Here is a 25,553-nt window from a genome sequence, read left to right as displayed (position 1 = left end):
GAAGGCATTTTTTTAAATGATTACAGCATTATGCTTTAAAAACCCCCAGTTTCTTCTGTATATGTGGAATTCTATGTATAATTCTATGCCAATCAAGTCACTAATTACAATTTTCCACGAATATGAAAGACAGTAATTCCTTACCTTTTACTTTTGCAATAACTGTTCCTGCAGCACTAAGAATATCAACTGAATTTAGAGTCTGATGTTTATTTATCACTGCTTTTAATACACGCAGTAACTCCCCCAGGCGTTCATGTACTACTTGATGCAGGCCATCATGATTTTCTGAAAAAAGTAAAGGAAAAACTACATTAAAATAGTGAATTGACACCCAGTCACATTACAAAACACTGAGAGTATTCAGCTGCATAGGATTCTAGGCCATATTGAAGCAGAGCCTACTTAAAATAAAAAAATTGTTAAAACACAGAGTTATAATAGCAGCTACCAATAGTAAACTTGCAATATTGTATATCATTCACACAAACTTATTTCTCACAAAAAGTGAAGCAAGCATACTTTAAAAAAAGGAGGAGGGGGAATTCTATAACAACACCCTAGGGTTTCTAAATTAAACCATCATTTTTTCTCATGTAATTTCATCAACCACCATTTTGATAATTACTTATATGAAAAAAGGTATCAACAAAAGCAGATTCTGATTGTTCATTAAGTAATTCTTCACCTGATACAAATTCAACACCATATAGGTATGTTTGTAAATTAAAATTTCTGGCAAATGTTGGTTAGTTTTTAATTAAAGTATCAGCAAAACCTTAAGCATCTTTAGGATATAAGCCAAGATCTACAAAGGTCTGTCTTTAAGCATGTTAGTCCTGATAAGTAAGTTGAACATCTAAATTAGGCCAAATCAGAAAAATTCACAAACACACTCCAAGATGGTGATGCTTTTTATTTTACATGCCTCTTGCTATGTGCTTCTAAATCCCAACCTCATCTAAGTTTTTTACAAAACACTTATTGTTGAATGCACAGCACAGGTTAAACCACAATCTGTTCTGTTACAGAAGAGGTGCTGGTGCATGGAATTAAAGTTTCTCATGTGCCAGAGTGCTGCGTTGCAAGTTGCGGTAAAAAGCTTTCAAATTCAGGAAAGTCTAGCTTATGAAAAAGAAAAAGAGGATCTAATAGAAGCTGACTCACTTCCCCACCGAGCAGGGCAATTCTGTGTCTGTGGCCATGATAACAAACAGGTCAATAGAGACAATCACAGTACAGTGCAAATTGATCCAGTGTTGCTCAGAGAATAGTTTCAACTCAGAGCCATTTTTTCTGGTGACAAAACATTATATTAGGCTAGAGGCACCTAAATTTTTCTGAGGAATCCACATAGTACAACATGACACATCAGTATAGTGAATCACTGCTGTCAGGTGTGCATGTGCAGAGGCTACACACAAATTTTATGTATTTGTATCAGGTACAACAGCAAATCTCCTATGAACCACCATGATTCAGGCTTTATTTCCCTACATGCCACACATCAGCAGATTTTTTCAACTCAGACTGGCTTATACATTGTCAAAGGAATAAGCCTTGACTCAGGAAGTACACAAAGGTAAACACTATCTACCATTCACAGGCACTTTTCCTGCTGGAAGGGACAAGCAAGCTCTATCTGTAACAGGACACAGAAAAGTCTAGGAAAATCCATCTTAGTCAGCAGAAAATTAGGAAAGTTCTAAGTAACTTGTTAAAAAAAATGACCACCCAGTTGTGGCTTCATCTTCATTTACACCTACGTATAATGATTTTGAACTGACTCAGTACTATTAAAATTTGATAACATATCTTGCCAGAACAATAGAGCTGGGTGGGAAAGTCAAAATAAGTGAGAAGGGGAAAAATGAAAGAAAAGTCTTGAAGTGGACACAAGCCCCTTCAAGTCTGGAAGAGCCGTAATAAGCTTCAAAGGGAAATGCTAATGGAAAACAACCACTGAGCTGAACTAAATGTTTATCATACCATCCAGAAGAACACTATCACTATAATAGTGCAATCAAGGAGGAGATTACTTATTTGTACTTTCAAAAGCAAAGGCTACACCCAACTGAGATTTCTTTGTATTCCATCACTGTATCATTTGTTTACAAAATATCTGAAACATTGTTTCTGTGCCTCCAGAAGACAAAAGGTCTGTGACAAGTGGTGCTTGGGGAGAGGTGGGGGCAGAAAGCATCAGGAACCACAACTACACTGCATTCACAATAACTGAGACCAAACAGACACTAAACCAGAGATTTCCTGTTCAGGACAGATTTAGAAACCTCAGGCAGCAAAACAGCCTAAATATGCCAGATGAACAGAAATAGAGTTTTAATGGTAGTATGAAAATGGCTGAGATCAAAACAACAGTAGAAAAAATACAGTGAAAGAAATGCACAAGGAAATGTGCCTCCAATGAGTTCCTGCAGCAATTCAATCTAACTGAAGTACTCACAAAAAGTATTTACTTTCAGTTTTTCTTCTGTCACTTGTATTGCTGTACACATTCATTGATGCACATGAAGTCAGCAGGAAATTCTCCACCAATGGATGCCATATTGTTTTAAAACATCTCTCAAGCTTAACAGCATGAAATGCAAAATCCATACAAGTCTAAAGCAGGATGATGTCAGTGATCCTGCAACACTTAGAGGCCTTCTCTGGGCACTTGAGCTCAGCTGTTCACTCAGGTGACTGGTTTCCTGCAATCTCCTGGAGGAATGAGTCAGCCCCCTACCTCGCAAAAGGAGAGAATCAGCTCTTAAAACTGAAAAGGAGAAAAAAAAAAAAAAGGCTTGCATAGAGTTTAGTAGCCTATCTGAAAATCTTCTTTCACTAGGGGTTGAACTGTCATTTACAAGAGCTGAAAACAAACGCTTCCCCAATGAAAGCATACTGTGTAGAACTGCAGAGAGAAGAACAGGGTGAAAAAGCATGTATTCAAAGCTGACAAGTCTAATATACAAGAATGACAGTACAAAGCAGCTGGAAAGTCTCTTTGCCAAGCCATCACAGTAGCACACTATTGTCACTGGCATCCCAGTCCTCAATGGTTTTGGTCACCACATTTTCTAACTGCTCACACATCTTTAATGTAAAAGTATAATCTACCTATTTTCTAATTTTACATATTTCTCAAAGGGAAGCCTTTGTTTAGTAAGTTACTAAGCAATAATGTCCTTACAGCTATGGATTCTATTCATGCAACACAAAATCAAATTTGCTCATCAAGCTCGTTCAGCACCAGTCACCCTCCCTGCCAAGTCAGGGCTGGTCACAATACACGCAGTCGGGAAAGGCACTGCTGTGTCAGTTGGCTGGCATTCTTTTGTCTGACCTGATTTATTATTGGCCCTAACATTTCTGAAGTTGTTTATGTCAACAAATGTTTGCCAGGATAAGTTTAAGCACAGAGTAACAGTCTTTCCCCCACTACACTGCTCTTCAGACCCATACAGGAGATGTACATGCAATTCTACTTTCTGCTTCTCCTTGTAGAATATTAAGGCCTTTTAACAGCAGCAGTCTTTCTCTCTACTACTCAATTTCCACCAGTCCCCAAAGAAGGGAAACCACTAATACAACTACTGTTTTGCTGTGGCCAAAAGTTTATTTAGTAAGGAAGTTGGTCTCACTAAAGAAAGACAGCGTAGCAGTCTAGATAAAACAACTGAGAAGTAACACATCTCTGCAAAATTCTTTGACTCAGAATGCATGGGAGACTGTCAAAGCAGATATTCTAGCTCACAACAAGTAAAAGCCCAGCTTTCCATTAGGAGCCTTTTACAATTAAGAAGATGTGGTTAGTTATGTCATGCATTCAAGTATTTTCAAGAACATTACATGGTGTGAACAACACGCTGCGCATACCCTCTACAGCCACAAGTTTACATACACAGAGCAGGCTCTTTAGACTCAGGGAAGTCTACAGAAACTCACCTCACTGGTCAAAATCTTACTATAAACAAGGTAATTTGGAGTTTTGCACAAATACCTTCTGCATCTACCTTCATAAACACTCTATGCCTTCACTATGATCAGAATCTACAGAGAACTCACTCTGGACATTTCCAGTAGAATAAATGCAACTGATGAGAGCCCTAAATGCCCACGGTAGCCATCACCCTCACTAGGGTCTAGTCCTCATTCTGGGAACTCCCTTTGTAAATCTGTTCTCCTGGGATCAGCTCAAGTGCATGTACTTCACCTCCCCTTCAACTGAATTCCAATTTTAGGCACAATTTCACATCTTCTCCATGAATCCTAACCTCTTTCAGGACAAACAGGCCAGCCAAATAATCTTGCAGGATGGTGGTGAGAACAAGCACACAAACTTGGAAACAATTTCCCCAATATCTGGATCCAGAATTTCAATAAAAAGTTTCACCTTATAGGATGCAAACAATCAGCTTCTCATCACTTTCAGTCTTTGAAGGACTCAGAAGAGGAAGGCTTGAGTAACCAACGTTTTAATAGTCAAGACCAGTATCTTGGCTAAGAGACCATTCACTCTGTTTATTAAAAAATCTCATTTGACCTTTAAGTAAATTATATCCTGTTTCTATTACACTCTAGAGAAGGATTACATGGGGTCACCACTTGTGCCACCTAGGGCAGGGGAAAAAAATCAGCATTGGAATGAAGCTGATCCAAAGTAAAACAGATTTTATCTAAAAATCTCATTATTATCATCGTCATCTATGTCCATACTGCATACTAGGACACTGTCAGCACTCAGGTCTGAACCTGATCCAGACTATGAGACTTCCCAGTGAGCATCACAGAGTAGGCAAAACAACCACACAATCATGAACTGTGTGGAAATCGCCTAATTCCTACATCTGCAGTTTGGCAAACAGTCCCAGATTAAACCATCATTTTCTTTTTGCTTGTTATCTCTGTCAGCCCCATTCTAACACAATTAACAGCCTGGCCTATTTGTTTGATTTAACAGAGTTCACTACCACATTCAAAAGACCACAAGAATTAATCAAACACACAGTGAGCAAGTTTTTTGATTGTGGTTTGACCATAGCAAAGTTACCTATGTCCCTGCACTCTGGTCTACCATCAAAGCAGCTTTTTTTAGGCAGTAAATATATGAGTTAGACATGATTTTCATTGACTATATGGATATAAAATGAACAAAACTTCTTCCTTTAATGGTGGTAGAAATATTTATTTGTTGGTGGTCATAGTTCAGGAGTGATGAGAAAGCAACAGTCTTAGCTATCATATTTCTTCATTATTTGGCTACATGCTGCAGATATAAGGAAGGAAACATTTTTATTCACTGAAAAACTCACTCAGAGAATTCCTGGAAGAATTTATTACTGCAAAATCATTAGCAAGGCTGGAAGCTGCAGAAGGGTCTGGGAGAGTCATCACCTTTCTATCCTGTGCACAATGCAGAATAAGAAGCCACCTACCCATCCCTCTGTCAAGGAACATAGTGCTTGAAGCTTCCAAATTAGCAAGATAGCCAGTCCCAGCCTTTTTGTTCATCAGTATCATGGCAACCCCTGTTGTCATGGCATCATTAAAACACACCACACTAAATTCATAGTCTTTAGAAGCATGTGCTCCCACCAATGCTCTAACTACATCATACTGCAGCAAAAAATTACAATTTATGGAAAATAATCAGTTAAGAAATTATTTCAATGAGGAAAATCTAGGGACACGTGAAGTTTGATTAGGAATGAGGAAAACAAAGTAATAAAAATAGTAACCCAAATGCCTGTATTTGAAATAAAAGCATTAGAGTTTTGTAAGGGTTTTTTTTTTTGAATAGAGCAATATTGACCCAGTTCAGTGAGAATGCATTGAGACTTCCTGCAAACAGTTCACTGAATACAGTACTGAAAGTAGCACTGTTTGATTCCAGTTATTCCACACAAATAATGCTTTTGTAATAAAAGAAAGCATTTAACATTTGGAAAGTTAATTGTCTCTTTACTGTTGAACTACTAAATTTCTTCTTAAAGTCAGGTTGCACAAATTTAGGGTGAAATAAAAAAGCACCTGGTACTCTTTTTTTATTTGAACAGTAACGGTTTTGTCTTTACTTTTTGAAATAAGCACCCTGTATTGCAAGCTTGCAATTTTTGCAGAAAAAATACCCCTGAATAGAACACAAAAACTATCCCCCATTAATTAAGGCTTCCAAGTTAAGTTTTCTAGCATGATGACTTTTTGTTATATATCACAAATGCAAAAATAACCCTTTCAAATTTGTCATTTGCTGTTAGGGACTGGCCAAAATACAACAATTTATCAATTTAGATTCAACCACTAACCATGCTGATCAGCTTCTGATGTGACCTTGAGCTGTGTTGGTTTTTGTTTTTCATTAAACTGGACTAACATTCCTACCCCATTTTAGTTATGGGCCAATTCTGTGCTTGTGAATTCAAAACTTTTGTAAGAAGTCCTTCTTGACCACATATTTAGAGCAAATCCAGACTAAATTAATTTTCAGAAATTAAAGTTACAAAAAAAGTCTTAAAACAATCTTTTCAAACATTAATAAAATAGGTGTATATGCAAAATACATCAGAATAATAAAAATCTTATAATTCTGCTTACACTGAAAGCAGTTACATATTTTCCTTTTGTTGGTTTGCCAACTGACATCGGCAGAAAAGTTGTTACTTCACAGTTGTCTCACATTTAGATTCATAGATGAATTCCCCATTTGTTGAAGAGGGGAAGCCTCTCAGAAAAACAACTACCACAAAGCCGTTTTTATTCTATTTCAATATGCTGTACACTACATGTCTTTGACTTTTTTATTCTACTAGCCTTGAGATTCCAGTCAACTAACCCAGGTGTGTTCAGCAACACAGTTTAATCTTTAGAATACTTTAATCTTTTATTAAACCAAAATTTAGAGACCAGAATGCAGCAATGAATGAAGATTGCAAGTGTTTCCTTACTTACCCATTTCTGACAAAATGAGAGTGAAAACACTACATGGTCATTTTAGTCACTGTTCATTTCCCTGAATCTTCCCAGAGGTTAAGAATAAATCTAGGTGAGGATAACGCTTCAGAAGTTTCAAGACACATTTTAAGCTAAAATTGTAAATTGTCAAGTGGACATAGGGCTGTATTCTTTAGTATGAATACATTAGCAATAAATCTGATCAGTCACAGTTCACAAAAAATCATATCCATTGGGACAGGCAACCATACATCTAATAGTGACTAGTTACTTATTTCTTATTCAAAGATACTTCACTAAAATTTAGTCAAACAGTCACTAGACTGAACAGCTGCCAATGGAAGACTGTTAAAATAAAATGAGACCTCTTATGCTCTAAGCAACTATGTTCCTTGCATACTGGTTCAAGTTCTGAGAGTATATGAAGTAATATTCACTCAACATTTACAGCACAAATTTAAAGAAAGAACAAATCACAAAATTAAAGACTCTCCAGCAAGTTGATCATACCACATCAAACTGGCACACAGAAAGAGTAGTATGAAAGTTATGGTTTATTAATTCTAAATAAAATTAATTTAACCTTTGGTAACCAATATCAAGAGATGATCAAACAATACTTAACCTTTAACTCATGTTAATTTCAATCTAAAATGCTGTTTGTTCTACCTGCCTGCTCCTTCCACTTTCAGCCTCAGCCACTGAGTGAAGAAGCTATGTTACTGCTGCCTGCCCACCTGGTCTTCTAAAGACCTCACAAAGCCAGGATTACAAGATAATATGGTGTTAAACAAGGAGTGTGTTATTTTGTGCATTTATTTTAAAGGATTTTTTTAAACAGAACTATGGACTGCTATAGGATGTGACAGTAGTCCATTTCTGGTTTATTGATTAAAAGAAAAAAGTTACACTTTAAAATCAACTTAGATTTAAAGTTGTACTCAAGTCCCTAAAGCAGCAGCTGATAACATTAGTTGTCTAGAAAACTGGTGAACATAAAGGATTAAGGGTTATTTGAAGTTCCATCACTGATGTCCTGCTGAAACAACCACCCAAGAGAGTAAAACCTGACTGCATAACTCACACAGGTGACAGAGCCATTTGAATGGTCCAAACAAAATACTTTTAAAATCTTCCCATTTACTAAACTCAGGAGCAGTCGATCTCCACTGCAATATAATGTTTTGATATCAGTTAATTCACACCAAAGCATTTTTGAAGATCTTTGGATAAAGAGAAAATACAGTAATACTATCATTAAGGCAGCAGCTGATGTCACACTGGCACTTGCACTTCCCAAAATGCAACAGTAACTCACTGTACATCTCACCATTAATTTTTAACAGAATAGTATTACTACAAAATACCTTGCAACAGAAAGGTGAGAAACACAGCAGAATTCATTTGCTTTGTGGTTCTGGATTTGCCCATCTGGTTCTCCCCAGTACCACTGAAGTTGTCATTCCAGGCAGTCAAAGCTAGATCAAGAATTTATATGCTTCGGACCTATTGCTTTCTTTCCAAATTAAGTTCTCAGCCACCTTCTCTAAAATCTCATGTCCAGCCATCATCTGAAGCTAACTACGGCTAGAAGGAGTTCTCCATTGCTTGCTGAATTTGTTTGCTTGTCTTTAACAGAAGGGTTTAAACATCAATAGCAGAAAGCATTTAATCTGAGCACTCTGCAGTCTGAACCCTACTGTCAGCTTCCCCTTCAGCGCTGGCATCAGGCGTTTATCACAGTCACTTTCTCAAAAGCCATTCACAAACTGTCTTCACTCAACTATCACAATTCATGTGTACTGCTAAGCTTGCAGATAAACAATTTGCAGCTTACTCAACACCCAACAAAGCATTTAGAACTACCTCTCAAAAAAGCTGCCTCCTCAACTGCTCTTCTTTTGGGAGTGGATAACCTACTTGTGAGCTGAGACCATACTGACTGCCAATCTTCACTGCTCTGCACCTCCACCACTTCAGTGATTCCAGTAAACACTTTTTTCCCCACTTGTTGTCAGCACTGGACAACTTCTGGATAGACCTTTTAGTTCCATAGTTGTGGCAGAACAAAATAACTTACATACCCTGTACACAACAAATGAATGAAATCAAAAGTCCACAGGAGAAACAAAAAAACCCCACAGAAAGCATTCTACTAAAGAATCCATTCATACTACTATAAACACTAAAACAGCAAGATAAATCTGTGAACACTGAGCAGTCTTTAAGCTGATGCTTCAGGAATATGATGTCCATAATTATTTCAGTGACATCTGAGCTTAGAAGTAGAGCTAAGAATGTAACTGTAGTCCTAAAGTAGAACATGAACTGAGATGCTCCATTCCCTCACAACACAGAGCCCTAAAACAATCACACCTGCATAAACTGGGAAAATTTAAATACAATATTTAGAGAAGAACTTGGAAATGAACTTGCTAAGTATGTCAAGTCCTAAAGATATCAAGATTAAAACTGGTTTATCAACTAAAAATAACTCTAATTGGCAAGTAAGAATTCATACATACTTTTAAAAATTAGTCCAAGAAATTATTCAAGCAATAAAGGAGAAAAAAATGGGGAAAAGGAAAAAATCCTTTGTTCAGTTAAACCTCAGCCTCAACAAAAGAAAATTCCTCAAGTCCTAGGTTTTGCATTTGCACTGTTCTGTAACAAATGCCATTAAGATGAAAGTATAACTCAACTTAAGTATTTTCTACAGCCTCACATGAGTCATGTCCGTCTTCCATAAAAAGGGGCATTTTAGGCAGACAAAGGAATAAGCCCCCATAAAATCCCTATTTTCCTGAGGAAAGGGAAACAGCTATGTACAAAAATCAAGGTCCAAGCTCTGTATCAAATCTCCTACTCTGCCATGCTGTTCTAACTCTAATCCATTAGCAAGACATTAGCTCGAACAATCAAATCACTAGAACTGTCAGGTTGGATGAACATTTGCTCAGAATTAAGCAACAAGTCAGCTTCAGTTCTGTGACCTAGCCACATAAATAGGAAGAACAAACACTTCCAACAAAACTGGTGGAAAAGGAATGGTTTAGTCCATGAAACCTTCATGAAGTCAAGATCATTAAGATGACAATTACAGCTGTTAACTCTATGCTGTCAGGCACACAAAAATTGTTTGTATTGATGTTCTTCTTTTATGTTGCAATTTTGATAAATTGATGCATGAGCAAAATGAGAAAACTGAATATTTTTGTGGATACGCTACAATACATTTTGCCAAGAGTGGGAAACTCATTTATGGCAAGCGTTTTTTGTTTTGCTTTGAAACGCACAAGAGCTCCTACATGTGCATGGAATTGCCCTTCAGAACACAAGACTTAGACTGAATATGGGTCAATTCTTATCTTTCAGATGTTATGACAGAGCTCTTTGAGAGATACAAGTTGTTTTTTGGTTCAAGTGTTCCTGCTCCTTAAGCTGTAAACGGTATTAGAAGGATTTTTGTTGTTGAAAGGCCTAGCTTTACTTTCAAAAATTAAAATTCTACTATTCATCCTCTTCCTCACTAGTGACCTTTCATCTTGCTGTTTTTGTCATTTCAGTTCCATTAGTCTAGTTGCTGTGATGGAAAGGGAAGCTAATTCTAATTAATACTCCAGCTAAGGGTGTTTTGAGCTGCTTTCGTACATTAGAAATGTGAAAAGGACTAAGAATGAAGTTTTTCTTTGTATTACATTTTTTTGCACTTCAGAAGCAACATAAGAATGAAAAATGCCTGTGCTCTCTTATAAACAGCTCAGAGTTTTCCTAAAGAAAGATATGCTAATTATTTAAGTCAACCAAAATATCTGACTGCACATAAGGGTTGATTTTACATTTTAAACACTCACGAGCCTTCAAGACACCCCCCCCTCCTGACTGCTGATCTTCGACACTATAGCAACAAGTGAACATTTGTTCTGAAGGAATGTGGAGTATGCAACTGGGGGAGGGGTAGTACTATCAGCCACAAACTTATCTCCTGGTCCACTAAGTTATTATTTAACTTCAGTCTTCTCTGAACCTGAAGAAACAGCATTTCCTATCCAACATTAGCAACCAGCATTTAACAGGCAGCTTACACTTTGACTAAGAAGAACACAGATTTGCTTGAACTCAACTTCCAAGAGGAGGTTGGTTTTTTCCTCTTGCTCAGAATAGTGGAAACAGAAGACTGCAGATGAATTAAGCAGTGCACTATCATTGCAAACTTGCAGAACCAAACAAAATACCCAGCTCCTCTGGTCTGCTCACAGAGTCTGAAAGTCCAAGACTCCCTGACTGAAGCCTGCAGCCAGCAGACTCAAAACACAGGAGGCTTGGGCAAAACAGACTGGGGGATGATCTGCAGTGAAAAGAAGAGGAAGGTGGGAAGTTTGTTCTCCCAGATTAACGTTCCTGGGGAAAACCTATGGTTCATAACTATGCCTGCCTCCCATAAACTGACTGTAAAATACCTTTTTTTACTCTGCTATGGGTTTGCCTTCATCCAGGCTGTACATTTCTCTGCCTAGCTTCTCAACTCTAAGGAAACTGGACAGGAACATGACTCAGGGCCAGGGATCTCAGTGTTTTCTGTCCAAGGACCAGAAAATGACCATGTGAAAGTGAAGGAAGCATGGGAAAATGACCAGGAGGTCTCTGGCTTGCTGTGGTCCTACAGCTACACTAAAAGAAGCAACCTGTCTAATTTTTTTTCCCTCTGAGTTTTGCCATTAAATAACCCAGGAAAACCTCTTTTAAAAAGTCACTACTATTGGCTTTCAGTTCTTAGCAATAGTTTTACTTGTTAAAGAAAATTTAAGGAACTATTTACTTTGCTCTTATCCTTGTTTATATCCTTCACATCTTTTAGCTTGAAAGACTATTTCAGATTTGTGAAAGGACAATTTCAGTTTCAGATAGATAGAACTTCTACTTAGCAGTGACTACTACCTGGAGGTATGTGAAAGGGTGTACTAAGGAATTTCTAGGTCAGAAAGACTGGAAGCAGATATGACTGTGCATGTAAGAAGCAGGTTTCAGAAAGGCAAGTTTAGAAGATGACTGTCAAATTCAAGCGTGCAAAAAGCTCACTGCTAAGGTGACTGGTTAATTTGTCATCCACAAAGGGCATCCTCTGCTTGCTCTTCTCCCCACCACCACCCCACCTTTAATAACCCCTGTCAAACTTAGCATTCAATAAAGGAGACAAAAGAATAGATACAGGTTTTAGCAATGTATGCTGTGATGCCAGACTGGAGGGCCACACCAACTCTGCCTAGAGCCTCACACTCTTGTTCCACTTTAACCTCGGGCCCCTTGTTCTTTTGCCAGCCAACTTCTCCCTTTTTGCTGGCACTCAGTACAACCTTACAGCCAGCTAATGGAACTGATCCAGCTAAAAACTAGTTCCTTTCTTCCTAGGACTAGTTTTCAGGTACATCTGCCCCAAAACTCAGCTTGGCATGCAGTCACCTGAGAACTACCACCAGTGTCAAGGAGAACAGAGAGATCACAGCAGCTCATGTAGAAGTTTCTTTGCAAACTGCTGTAGAAATAGACTATCAGCATGTTTAAAACAAAACCCCAAACATAACAAGCTTTATAACAAGAAAACAGCAGGTTTAGATGCATCTTGAGTATTTTAAACAGTTACAGAACTCTATCAACGATTAAGCTGCTGATGGAGAGAGGAAAATAAAGGCAGTTTCTGCAGGAGCACATCAGAGGTTATTCCCTGCAGCTGCCCCAGCCTGGTTTAGTCCTGCCCTCCCTGCTAGTGAGGCTCAGACACTTCTGCTAACTCTGCCATGGGAACCATAACATCCAAAGCAGCAAACACAAGTTGTCAGAATTCACCTTGTAACATCTAATTTGGTTCAGCAAGAGGATGAACAATCTTATTACAGGCAAATGCATTTGAAACATGCTGTTAGTTCTTGTGGATCAAGTTTGAATAGAGCTACGAAGTACAAAAGAAATATATTTTAATAATAAATCACAAAATTATTCTTTCAGATACTGCAAGCATATCACATTTTGATAGATTCTGGAAGTGATATAACTTAAAATTCCACTTTAGACTATTTCTCAACTTCCTCAACTATTTTTAATTCTGCCATATTATTTATTAGTTACTAGACAGTTTGTTTTCCTTCTTTTTTGTGCTACATGGAATAAAAGAAACAATGTGCTACACATTACATGGATTCCTCTGCTTTTTTCTACCAATTCTCAGAGGTCATTTAATAATTCACAAGCAGGTTGTTTACACATTTGATAATCACTATGTTTTCACAGTTCCCAAAAGTCAGCAGCCCAGACAGCATTTTCTTTTCCCATCTCTCATAAAAGTTTTTTCTTTATCAAACAAAATACTACCCACCCATCAGAAACCCAGCACCATCTTCCACCAAAAGGCCTAAGAGATCAGTCCAACTGCCCCCAAATCAAAACAAATATTAAAAACACTCCCAAATGTTGCTTCCAGAAACTGCTGCGAAGAAAAGTAAATACTTTATCAGATCCTTGTTTAGAGCAGTTTGCCCACCTACCAAGCATTAATAGTAGAAGGTGTCATTAGACAGGTAAATATATCTAGTTTAAGGTGTATCAAAGACAGCACCTTTCACTGAGAAGCATCAAAATTGGAATAAAGAACAAACAGCAAAATTACAACTAGTATTAAAAATTATCATAAATTCAATCTGTAATCTTCACTGCAGTAACTAATGAGCTTCAGATTTCCCTAGCAAAACAGGACAAACTGACTTTCAAGAACACTGCCTCAGAAAAAAGGACAGTAGCATTTTAGACTATAAGAAAATAAGGAAATGAATGAAATGCTAAAAATGCTGCAGTGCCTTAATCATACTAAAAATAGGGACAAGATACATTATCAAGCCAGGAAGGGCAGAAGAGAAATCATTCACCTTTGAGCCTCAGGCACTATATTCAGTCAATGGCTTCTGGCTTTTAGTGCAGTACGTGATTAACACCAATTTCTGTGGTGCTAAAAGAAGGTTTTGAAGTCACTAAAGATTACGAGTTCCTCATTTTGAGGAAACTGTTTACCTTGAGACACCTTTAGAATTGTCCCACTGGGGTGAATATCTTATCCTGCAAAAATAACAACCTGATAGGTTTCAAGTTAGGTAGCATTCCTGATGGGTTTGAAAGTATTGGTGCTACTGTAAAGAGAATGCAAACATTCCTGACCAGGCCATCCAGCTTCAGCAGCACTTTCGCCTCTGCTTCAGTTAAAAAAAACAACAAACCCAACAAAACAAAACCACCAAACAGAAACCAAAGCCAAAAAAAAAAACCCCAACAAACCCCACCAAAACCAAACAAAAACATCTATCAAACTCTAAAAAATTAGACACATTCTGAACCTCAGAGAAACCTGTAATGAAAGATAATAACTTTATCTTGCTACTCTGGTTCTAAGATACCTGGGGAAAAAAAGAGTATATTAATATTTTAGAATGAACTACAATTTACATTTGTTGAAGATAGGATGAAATTGAAGCAAAAGTTTTTGCTCATTAAAAGGATGCAGAATTACCCACATGAAGGACACAATATCACACTTTAATGATTACTTCAAAGTTTGTGATAAAGAAGCAAAAATTCCAAAGTATATTCTAAAGTACAATCAAGATGACTACATATTAAAATGTAATTATTCCTGCACTTTTAAACCCCATGCAAATTTTACCCTTAGAGCTATTCATAATGAAACACAGCATTTCCCACAGTCTCAAGGGCAGACCTTATGGTATATATTAAATTCATTAAAAAAAAGTATCAGATGTCACAAAACTAGTAGCTAAGTACCTTCAGAGCAGGGAAACAGGAATGCTTTCTCCCTCTCTAATGCAATATAAGCAAAAGCTGCTATGTACTGTTTAAAGATTAAATACTTAATTTCAGTTCATAATTAGAAGATATTTTACTGTGTCCTAAATATTCTTTTGCATGAGAAAATGAATCTCATCTGAACAAAGACCACACAGTAACATCATTTACTTGAAGCAACAGTAAAATTTATTATATGCAGTAAAAGCTTGGACTGCAGTCACCAACCTCATACATAAACACCTATTAAATAGACTCTCTCAACTTTGCATATCAATGCAGTAAGCAATGTTTTTTTGACCTGGTAGATTCTCTACTACAAGTTTGTAAGAGTTAGATCCTGCATGTTTGGGACAAGAACTAACCTCTTCAAGTTACAGGATTTACCTTAAATATACCTCACAAAATCTTTACTTCAAAATCTTTACTATTTTCAATACTGTGGTCAGGTTTTTAAGCCCTCAGCAGGTCTCCATGGGAAGCAAACAACTTCTCAGTTCCTCAAACTGCTTTTACCATAGGAAGTTACTTTTATCTTGAAAATCACTGATTGGCTCCAGCCTCTATACTGTACTTGCCTGTGTGTCCTACCCTTGCAAAGAGGGGTGCAAGTTCTCACACTCTCAGCTAATAGCTGAAATGTTACTGTTGGAACCCAAAGCACAGAGAATGTCTTAACAGTTTGAACTTGGGATGTAAACTAGAACAAAAAGAAGTAAACCTGGGGCACATCAGGAAAACAATGCCACCCATAAAACTGAACAGTCAAATGAACAGCACTAAGAACAGCACAAATGATAGGAAATTATCTGAATTTTCTGCATACTAACTCAACATACACTCTCAGGTCTGGCCTTCCAGGCAGGAATTGCTAGGGAATTGTTTTAATTTTCTTATCAGGAAAGAAATAAGACTTATTTTGAGATTTCTCAATAAATTTCAATTATCTCTAACTACATAAAATCCAAATGCTACAGCTGAAGACAACCTTCCCGTTCGAACACAAAAACACAGTGACAACAACTGTCCTTACTAGTGCTAGCCACATGGACAATCTCGCTCATCCGAAGTTTAGCTGAAGACTGGACCAAGAGACTGATGCACTAACTGCAAGAGTTGCACTAACCACCACTACAGTTTCAGCCTGGCATCAAGCAGAATTAAACACAAAATTTGTGAAACAGCACTGGATTCATTGACCTAGGTTGAAAAAGTGCCCAGAGCTCTCCTTTAATGAAGACAACGGTAAAGTATCTGATTTTGTAGTGATCCCCAGACTGGATCACTAATAACAGAATGTTACATCCAATGAGTACAAGGCCTAACTAAAGGACACCAAGAACTGAAGGGTATGGAACATATGGTACTTAACACAAGAGACAACTGCAGCTCCCTCATGTCCAAACAGCTGTCAAACTTTTAAACTCTACAGTTACATTCGGAGTGTTTTGTTTGCTGGTTTGGGGTGCTTTGGTTGGTTGGTTGTTGGTTTGGGTTTCCCTTTGTTGACGGGTATCAAAAATTTATTCAGCATGAATAAATGAGACTACTGTAAGAAATGAAATCATGTTAGCATAAGGAACGCAAAGAGAAGTAGCCTTGAAATCTATGGAACATTTCATTCACCAAATACTCCCCTCAAGAAATTTCAACATATTCTTCATGCAACAAATCAACTTGCATTGGTAGCATAACAAAACACAGTTCAAGTCTGTAATCCCAAGGCATTTATGCTCTAGTTTAGACACAAACACACGCTATAACCCAAAATCTCTTAGATTTGTCAGCCAAGATTCATCAGATGAATGTTAGGTGAACCACAGGTGACTAACTGCTGGGCTCTATGATAGCTCAGCTATCACAAACAGGGAGCACCAGCCTCAGTCAGTACGAATGACACTCAAGGCACACACCCCTGGCAGTCAGCTGCCAACCACTGCAGGACCCAGCAGCACAAGGAGGACAACTGGGAGCCACAGGGTCAAGCCTGAAGCTACTGTGCATCAGGAGTTTAGACAAATCTGCCAGAGAGGCGGCACAACAACTAATAGTTGATGCAGAAGCTGAGGGAGTAGTGGTTAGAAGCTGAAAGACCTACAGGAGTCTCTAGCCATGCTTACCAAGCAAATATAAACACTCATTGATGCACCCCTTCCAAAAAGGAAGAAATTAATTTCCTATCCCTGGAACTGATTCCATCTTCAAATAATTGATGTAACTAATTTCAGGGTGGTGGTAAGCTGAAAGCATTGCAAACCACAATTTTATGTGCAAGAAGTCTGTTCAACCACCTTGTTAAGTTTTTGTTAGTTTCTGGAGAGACAACTGTGAACGTTTTCAAAATTAGAAAATGCAAACCAAACTATGCAGCTTCTAGGAGGTTGTCTCCAGCCAGCATTACAGAGCTCACTATATTATGGGGATGAAGGTCAAAAGAAAACTCCCAACTATGGAAGGGAAACATCTTTTCTTTTAAAATTATAAATCCTTTAAATGGTCAACAGAGTTTCACAAATTAATTCTATATCATATTACAAAATAAGATGACAACTCCTGTTTTCCATGTTAGTTTTTTTGGATCTTTGAGCTCAAAATTTTAAACTAGCAAGCAATTAACAACTGCTGCATGGCAATGGGAACACTTCAGTGTTTTGACACACCTTTCCTACAGAATGTCCATTTCATTCTCAGTAGGCACCAGACACCCAACCTCACAAATAACTCTGACCATCTTGTGTGCTCAGCAAAAACTATGAGGACATAAAAGTGATCACTAGTGTCAAATTATTGCTCTTTTAAGAATTGTTCACACACATTTTAGCAGCAGTATTTCAGCTGTATGCACACTCACTTGAACACAGAGGTGACTGCAAATGTTCAGCACTCAGGACATCTTACACAAAACTGCTCTGGCTGTCAGCTCAGATAATAATCTCACAAAATTCAGATAAAAGCTTTCCTGCTGATGACCAAAACTGGACTAGTGCTATTGCCCTGAAAGGTACAGGAACACAATGTGCACACACACACCTCCTGCAAAGAAGAAAATTGGCAGTTTCCACCTGCTGGCAGAAGACAGTAAATACTTCTCTTGCAAAGGAAGACACTGCAGTTATATTCTACCTTAAAACTCAAGCTACTACTGTGGAAGACTTTCAAAAACCAAATCAGCCTAGAAAACTAAAATATAACCAAAATAGTAATAGAATTGTTTGGAATTACAAAAACCATTTCAACCATTCAAGGGGTTAAAAAGCCAATCAGTCAATGGTCTCACAAATTTAAGCATCAGCCTAGACAGCCTGCTAAGAGCTTATTTTCCCTTGTTATGATTATGAAACAGATTGCACTGTTCTGGTGAGGAAATGCAGAACCCAAACTAAAAACCATCGCTTCCTGTAATCACCATGCTGGGGGTGGGGAGGGAAGAGGAAGGGAGGATAAATGGTGAAGGTAAAGGGCAGGGGGAAACAACCACAGCAAACACTAGTTAAAACACACAAATGGAGTTGGGTAAGAGTTTCAGAAAATCAAAGAATTAAGAACAACTGACACACCTTCTGAAAGAAAGGCTTCCTTCAAATATAGTAGCACATCTGCAAATTTTCTGACATCGTTCACTAGTTGCATGATATATTCTGGATCCACAACAGGATTATCATAGCAGTCAGAGTTGGAGCTAATGCTGCTCAGAGAGCTGCTCTTGGTGCTGCGCCCCATTGCCCAGTTCCCTGCAGTGGAGATGGTGAAGAAGTTGGAGGTAGACAGGCGGGCTAATCCCAAACCACGCTTGCTGCTCCCGCCGTTCTGCCGCAACATCCCAGCAGCCGCCGCGCTTGGAGAGCTCCCGCAGTCAACACTCTCTGTCACTTGGTGGCCATTGGGCAAGCCAAAGGTGAAACCCTTAGAAAGTGGGGAGGAAAAAGGGGGTGGAAGAGAAGGAAAAATGCTGATTAGTATAGAATTATATGCGAAGCAATACTTTTGTACTGACAAGATCCAAAACTTCTTTCAAGATGATACTGCTTTACATTAAAATGCTAAACTGAGTATAAAATTATTTCAAAAGCTAATCATGATGCATGCTTACTTCATGAGAAGTTTATTCCATGAATATTTAGAAATTGCATTCTCTACATTTACCAAGACCTATTCTTTACCATGAAATGTTACTTCAACTGAATACAATCACAAAAATACTTGATGTGATACAGACTATGATCAACTGTGATACAGACTATGATCAACTGTGATACAGACTATGATCAACATCCCCCCAGCATGAACCACCAAGCTGTATTCAGCATCCTGTCTATTAAGATAATACACAGCTTTGATCAAATAGGATGAATTTTCTTCGTGCAGTGTGCCACGCAAGAAACCATGGCCTATCACAGTTTGTCTCAGAAAGGAAAATATCCTCAAACAAGTTATGTGGGCTTTTCAGCCTGTTATCTATTAATATGAAAGGCAATCAAAAGAAAGACATGGAAAACTGAAGAAAATTAAAAACTATTTTAGTATCAAAGTTTATCTGCAAGTCTCACTGCAGTTATCTTGAATGACGTTGCTCTGCTCTGAAAGTTCTACCATAAAAATGCACAAATTTGGAGGAGTATAAACTAAGAAATTAGCTGCATTCCTTTCCTTTAGGAAAAAAAATAAACCAGAAAGCTACTGAAAATTTTGCCATGTTAGGTTAAGCGATTCATGTCAAAGCAAACTGCAGGTGGCAGAGTCAGGTACACTTCCAGCAGCTCCCACAACGCCTGCTGTTGTTCTCTCAACACCAGGAGAAATTCCCAGTGTTTACGCTACAGCCTAAACACCACAGGGGAAAAACCCCAAAAACCAAATTGGAACACAACAGCTAAAAAGTTAATGTGGGTTGCAGACACATCTGCAGCAAATCTTCAAATTCAATTACTTTACCTAAAAATAAAAGTTGCTATAAACTAAAAAATACAGGTTGAAACGGGTTCTCCTGCATATGTTTATATTTGGTTAGACCAACTGAAACAGTAGCACCTTTACCACTTTGAACACACCCACTATGAATTTCAATAGGCATTACTCTAATGCACCTCAATTATTTTTCCATTATTTCTGCTTTATTTCTGTTTGCAGTTTAAAAATATCAGAGGAAACGTGGTCAAAGCAGTTGTTTTTGCAATTAATGTGCAAGCCTTCCAGGGAGTGGTGCAGGGGGAGAGGGAAGAAAACTTCAGAATTTAACACAAATTAACTGCTCTAATTTCTGTTTACTGCTTAAAGTCAGTATGTATAAGAACACTCATCACACTATACAAATAATGCAGATAATTAAGCAATTCCAAACACCTCAAGTAGACTGAAGTGAGGTTTACATTAAACATAGTGTTTAAGCAAGTTTCTTCTGTTCCCACATATAATTCTCATGGCTACAAAGCTACTTTGCAATTCTGCCTTGCAATTAGAGGCAAAACATAACCTTCTCTCCTCTTAACAAGTGTGATATCTATTTATATCGAGAAAGATTTTCATATTATTTAAAAGACATGCCTCTTTTAAGTCTGGCCAGCTTCAGAGTCAACTTTTTAAGTAGCACGATGTGTTAGACCTGTTCCAGTGGCAAGTCCACGCTTTTAAAGCTGTGTTACTTTAGAAACGTTGCCTTTTTTTGGTACAAGCAGTACAATAATGCCACCACTCTGAAAATTGTAAAAGTGATGACAAAGTGTTTCTAAGCGGGGAAAACTTGCGAAAACGAAAACCGAGCAGCTTAGCACAAGAGGCACCTTTTGCTCGTAAATATTAGCCCTTACGTCTGTTCCTCCTGTGTTACAAGGCAGATGGGGAACGTTTCCCTCCCAGAACACATGCCTTTCATTACTGAGAAGTGTTTCATATTTCTTCAGGAGACTTGGGCTTTGAAAGCGAAAAGCATCCACCAGCTTTGTTATAAACGCCTCCAGACTCCTTTGGCTCACAGCGAGCCACTGCCCGTCCCGACGGAAAAAAGATGAAAAACTAAAGCGCCAGATATTTCAAAAATTTGCTCTCCCAGCACAATCTCCCCGGTAGGGAGGGGAAGAAAGGGAAAAAAAAGCAAGCAAGAAAGGAAAGAAGGGGCCACGTCGCCGGCGGGCCGAGGGCAGGGCCGCTGCCGGTGCCCCGGGCGGGGGTCGGCGCTCCGCCCTGCCCCCGCCGCGCACTCCCGGCGCCCGCGGCCGCCCCGGCCCGCACGGCCCCGCGGCGGGGCGCACTCCCCGCGGCCGCGGCAGGTACCGGGCGGCAGGGCGGAGGTGAGCACGCGGAGAGGCGCCCGGCACCGCTCCGGGGACCCGCCGGGCGGGGCGCTGGGGGTCGCCGGGGCCAGACTCGCACCGGGCCCCTACAGCCGCCCCCGTCCCCCCGGCGGCTCACCGGCGCCCTGCCCCACGCTCGCCCACTGCTCCTCCCGACGGCGACAGGCGACGCCCGCCCTCCTCCCGTCGCAGCGTTCCCGCGGCCGGCGCTTACCGGAGAGCGGCGGCCGAGCGCAGGCAGCAGCCGGGCCGCCGCGGGCCCCTCGCGCGGCCGCCCCGCTGCCCATGGAGCGCCCTCCCCTCAACGAGCCCCGCTCGCCGCCGCCGCCCCCGGGGTCGCCACCGCCCCCGGCCCCGCCCGCGCTCCGCCATTGGCCGGTTGTTGCGGGGGCGGGGCTAGCGCGGGACACGCCCCCACGAGCTCCGCGGGTGCGCGGGAGCGGTGCCCGGAGCGGGGCAGGTGCGGGCGCGGGCGCGGGGTGAGCGGCAGCACCGGAGCCACCCGAGCCACCCGAGCCACGGCCGCTCCGCGAGCCCGCCGAGCGCGGGGAAAGGAACCGCGCAGCAGCCACTGCTGTACGCGCAACACGCTTCCAAAGAGAGGAAAAGTCCAACTTCAGGCTACGTGGTGTTTAGCAACCAGGCTTTGCTTTTAAGGGATTTGGCCAACAAGAAACACAAACACCGTGGCAAAGCACAGAATAAATTTCTCATGCTCAACCTCCCACGCTTTGTATTCCTGGATCCAGTTTGTCATTAATTGAACAGCTTCCAGTATTGTTGAGAGTAACGTGTGCACACACACACTTTCTACTAAACTCAGCCCACTTTTATTCCTGCATGAGCTCTGTTGGCTACTTATTGAAAATTAAAGCAGTAACAAAATTACTATATAAGCTCAGACTATATCCCCAGGATAGCTGTGGATTCAGCTACCCAGAAAGCCCAAATTTTGGCATAATTTATCTTCTGAATTTAGTTGCATGTGCAGATATATGCACTTTTTAAGGTTAAGAGGAAAGAGAAGTTGGAGAAGCAGAAATTTGCATCATCATACAGAAACTCAGTTCCCAGCAACACCATGACCTTTAGACCTGAGTACAGATTTCTGTTACATCATCTCACAGTGCTTGATGGCAGCAGTTTTTCCATCTTCTAGAAGAAGGATACAAACCCACTCTTTATTTCTCTTTATTAGAAGGCCATTTAAATTCAGCAATCTTAGATCCAATGCCCAAGGTCTGGAATAGGACTTACATTCAAAAATGTATCAAAGCCCCCAGCATCTAATTCCTAGCCCAGTTCATTAACCCTAGCAATTTCAGGCTTTATATCTTCAGTTTCCCCATCCTTGCTCCAGCCTCCTTCCCCAGCTACTCCCATGCAGGATTTTGTGTTAGAGCACCAATCTTCTCCTTCCTTCATCCTTTTCATATTCACCATTATTTATTCAACTGGAAGAATTTTATTAAATTTCTTTTGGAATTCATAAAACCTGAAACTAAACAACTAAACTAAAACAAGTTGTGACATTTCTTATCTCTTGTGTCAATGTTAAGCACTGTTCAAAAACTTCACCTTGAAAAATTCTAAATAACATGTGATGTAAATTTAGAAATCCAGTGTTATAAATTCTTCAAGTCTTCTAAGCATGGGAAAAAAAAGTAAAAAAGAAAACAATACTCTAATCTTCAAAAGGATTTTGATCATTCAGGTAATCGATACTGCAAGTGTCAAAATCAGGCCAGAGTAAACAATTGTAAACTAATTTAATGTGGAAACAAGGAAGTATGGTAGGGAATGTGGGTTAAATAGTACAATCAACAATCACATAATCAGAAAAAAGAAAGGTTTATTGTGGGAAAAGTCATTGAAACCATTAGATAAGTGTTCAAAAACAATAAAAAAGATAATCAAGAAATTCCACCTATACTTATCAATAGATAGAATACAAAGCAGTGGATACTATTTGGTGAGCCAAACCTTAGTTCAAAAGAAAAGCCTATAGCTACAGCAGAGTCTCTCTTCTTTACAGACACTCTTTTTGAAAATAGAAGTGGCTTTATCTTGCCATAATTACACCATTCCCAAGCACATTTTAGAAAATGCTAGGAAGAATAAACTCAGCTGTTCCAAGTACATATATATTCTACTGAAGTAGACATACACTTCATATGCTCCAACACCTCCACAGTCTTGTCTCTCTCATGCCAGCTCCCACATAAGCTAACCTGGGTCCATACAAGAGTTCAGCAAATTTATTGGTGCATTGTTTGTTTGACCAAAAAAAAAATGTGTTCTAGACGTGAAATTGAAAGTGACAAAGAAATAGAAATACTAGGATTATGTTTTTTATGCTTTTATGCTTTTGAAATATTTTTTCAGTTACTTTTGATTTGAAACATAAAAGTGTTCTACATTGTGGGAGGCCTAGCTTCAAACATCTTTTGAAAAAAGGGTTTGAGCCCACATGCTGCATTATGGGAATGTTAAGTGGAGTTGTGGGTTTTCCTCAAAGTAAAACAACAAACAATTGTCCTTTTGCATCTTCATTGTTCAGAGCTTTTTTCCCTCCCCATTTTCAGCTTGGCTGCCAAATTGAATACAGATTGTCTGCCCTTCCCCTGAATCAAATCTAGCAAAAACAGCTGCAACCATCTCAGACTGTACAGTGCTGATTGCCTCCTAAACTGCTTTGGAAAATACTACATGAAAGAGAAATGGAAATAATAGATCTACCTTCAAGAAAATATGTCTTGCATAAAAGACCAGGTGTACATCACAACTTTTGCTGCAGCAGATAAACTGGGAAGAGGATTAAGGGTCTGACAGCTGCTGTATGTTGGTCACCCTTTACTAGTCCACAGGGCAATGCCCCTCTTTAGCCAAGTGTAGTCTACAGCACCACTAATGCAGCCTTCAGGACATGAACAGAAGTTGAGCAGGTGAAAGGTTGCTTAAAGTCATTTTTTTCTGCACTTTATCCAAGTTTATCCTAGTTTACTGTGAATGAACTATTAGGCAAATTATTAGGCAAATAGTGAAGACTGGGGTAATAAGAGGCCAGTGTCTCAACAATGTAGTCTCCAAGAAGAGACACAAAAATTGAATTTGTTTTCATTTAAAATGCTATATTTTCATGAAAGCAGCCAGGGAAATGTCCAACTCTGTAAGAGCCACTTCTGTGATTCTTTTAACATGTTTTTTTCCTTATAGAGCATGTGCACACAGTGAAATAAAAGCTATAGCATATCTCTGTTACAATTAAAAAAAGACAAACCAACAAAAACCCCAAACTCCAAGTCCTGGTTTGTTCCTTACTTTACTCACACAGAAGTGTCTTTGAAATCCAAAGAAACGCCTGCCTGATGAAAGCTGCTCTACATTGCAGCCTCCAATCACTGTTTAGAGAAGAAACATTTCTAGATAGCAGCATTCATGTAACTAGAACTGGGAAGGGAAAGTAACTTCTGCTAAGAAATCAGTTTCAAAATACTGCCTCTATTCTACCTATGTGCAGAAGTGACAGATTTTATAGACTAATTGGAAGACATAAATTATGAGCAGATAGGTAACTGCAATCAAGAAACATTCAGTACAGAGCTGGATATTTGCTACTGTTGTTACCTGCCACATCTGCAAGTGAAGCAACAGCAAGAAACCCAACTCTGGCCCCATGCTGAGCATCACTTTAAATAATTTTTAACTAATTACTTAGAGAGATAACTTGGTAGAAGTTTTTACCTTCTGCTTGCATTCCAACAAGTAACATTCTGCTCTCAGGAAGTATTTCCATAAACCATTTCTTGCCAAAAATTTATATACAGGCTCCGGCAAAAGGCCAACACAATCTGTATATCAGAAAACCATTCAAAACTCAGCTTCTCTTTAAGGAAATAATGTGACATTTTAGTAAAATAAAACCTGCCCACTGCTATATTTTAAGTGAACTGTTATTGAAGAACAGCTAGAATGCAAACATGAAAATTATTTGTTTAAAGTCTTAGAAAATTTTAAAAAATTGTTCCCCCAGCCCTACTGCATCTACCGACGGTTTATAAAAGAATTTATTTTTTCTCTCACAAGATCCTTTTGCTAATAAATACCACCCACCTACCTGAGAACCCATCAAGATAAAAGATTCATGCACACTTCCTAGAACACCCTACATTTCAGTCAGTGCAGCAGATGCCCTTAGGGGAGCTATGTGGGTGAAACTGCAGCAGTCACTATGGACTGGAATGAACCTGCAGAGCCAACTGATAGAGAACAGGAGCACCCCATCTCCTGCAGATGTGCCACTCACACAGGCATCAGCCATCCCTCTCTTCTCAGTACTAGTCTTCAAGGCAGACCACAAAGCTGAGCAACAGAAATGAAATTCATAGCTTTAGCATGTACTAAATAATGACATTTTATTTAATGGCTCATTGTAATTCACCCCCAAGATAATCCCTCCATGCTTTT

General features: G+C 39.2%; 1 protein-coding gene across 10 annotated transcripts in view; it reads right to left on the bottom strand.

The window, feature by feature from the left end:
- The window catches only part of ARHGAP29 (Rho GTPase activating protein 29), a 47,544-nt gene extending 26,098 nt beyond the window's left edge, over positions 1 to 21,446 (bottom strand). For 8 of the 10 annotated variants that reach the window (XM_071436240.1, XM_071436243.1, XM_071436248.1 and 5 more), the window contains exons 1-3: positions 21,301 to 21,446; positions 18,357 to 18,702; positions 145 to 288 (exon numbers count right to left, since the gene is read on the bottom strand). In XM_071436240.1, coding sequence (XP_071292341.1) covers positions 145 to 288; positions 18,357 to 18,618 — 406 coding nt within the window. In that variant the 5' untranslated portion in view covers positions 18,619 to 18,702; positions 21,301 to 21,446. Of the gene's footprint in view, positions 1 to 144; positions 289 to 5,315; positions 5,490 to 18,356; positions 18,703 to 21,300 lie in introns of those variants that run through there. The other 2 variants (XM_071436250.1, XM_071436249.1) reach the window with 2 other exon arrangements.
- Positions 21,447 to 25,553: the final 4,107 nt, after the last annotated feature.

The sequence above is a fragment of the Agelaius tricolor genome, unplaced genomic scaffold (genome assembly GCF_023055355.1).
Source record: "Agelaius tricolor isolate 1412-34295 unplaced genomic scaffold, bAgeTri1.0.p SCAF_11, whole genome shotgun sequence".
Classification (NCBI taxonomy): domain Eukaryota; kingdom Metazoa; phylum Chordata; class Aves; order Passeriformes; family Icteridae; genus Agelaius; species Agelaius tricolor.
Note: the sequence above shows the minus strand (reverse complement) of the source record. Positions and strands in the feature narration are given on the sequence as shown.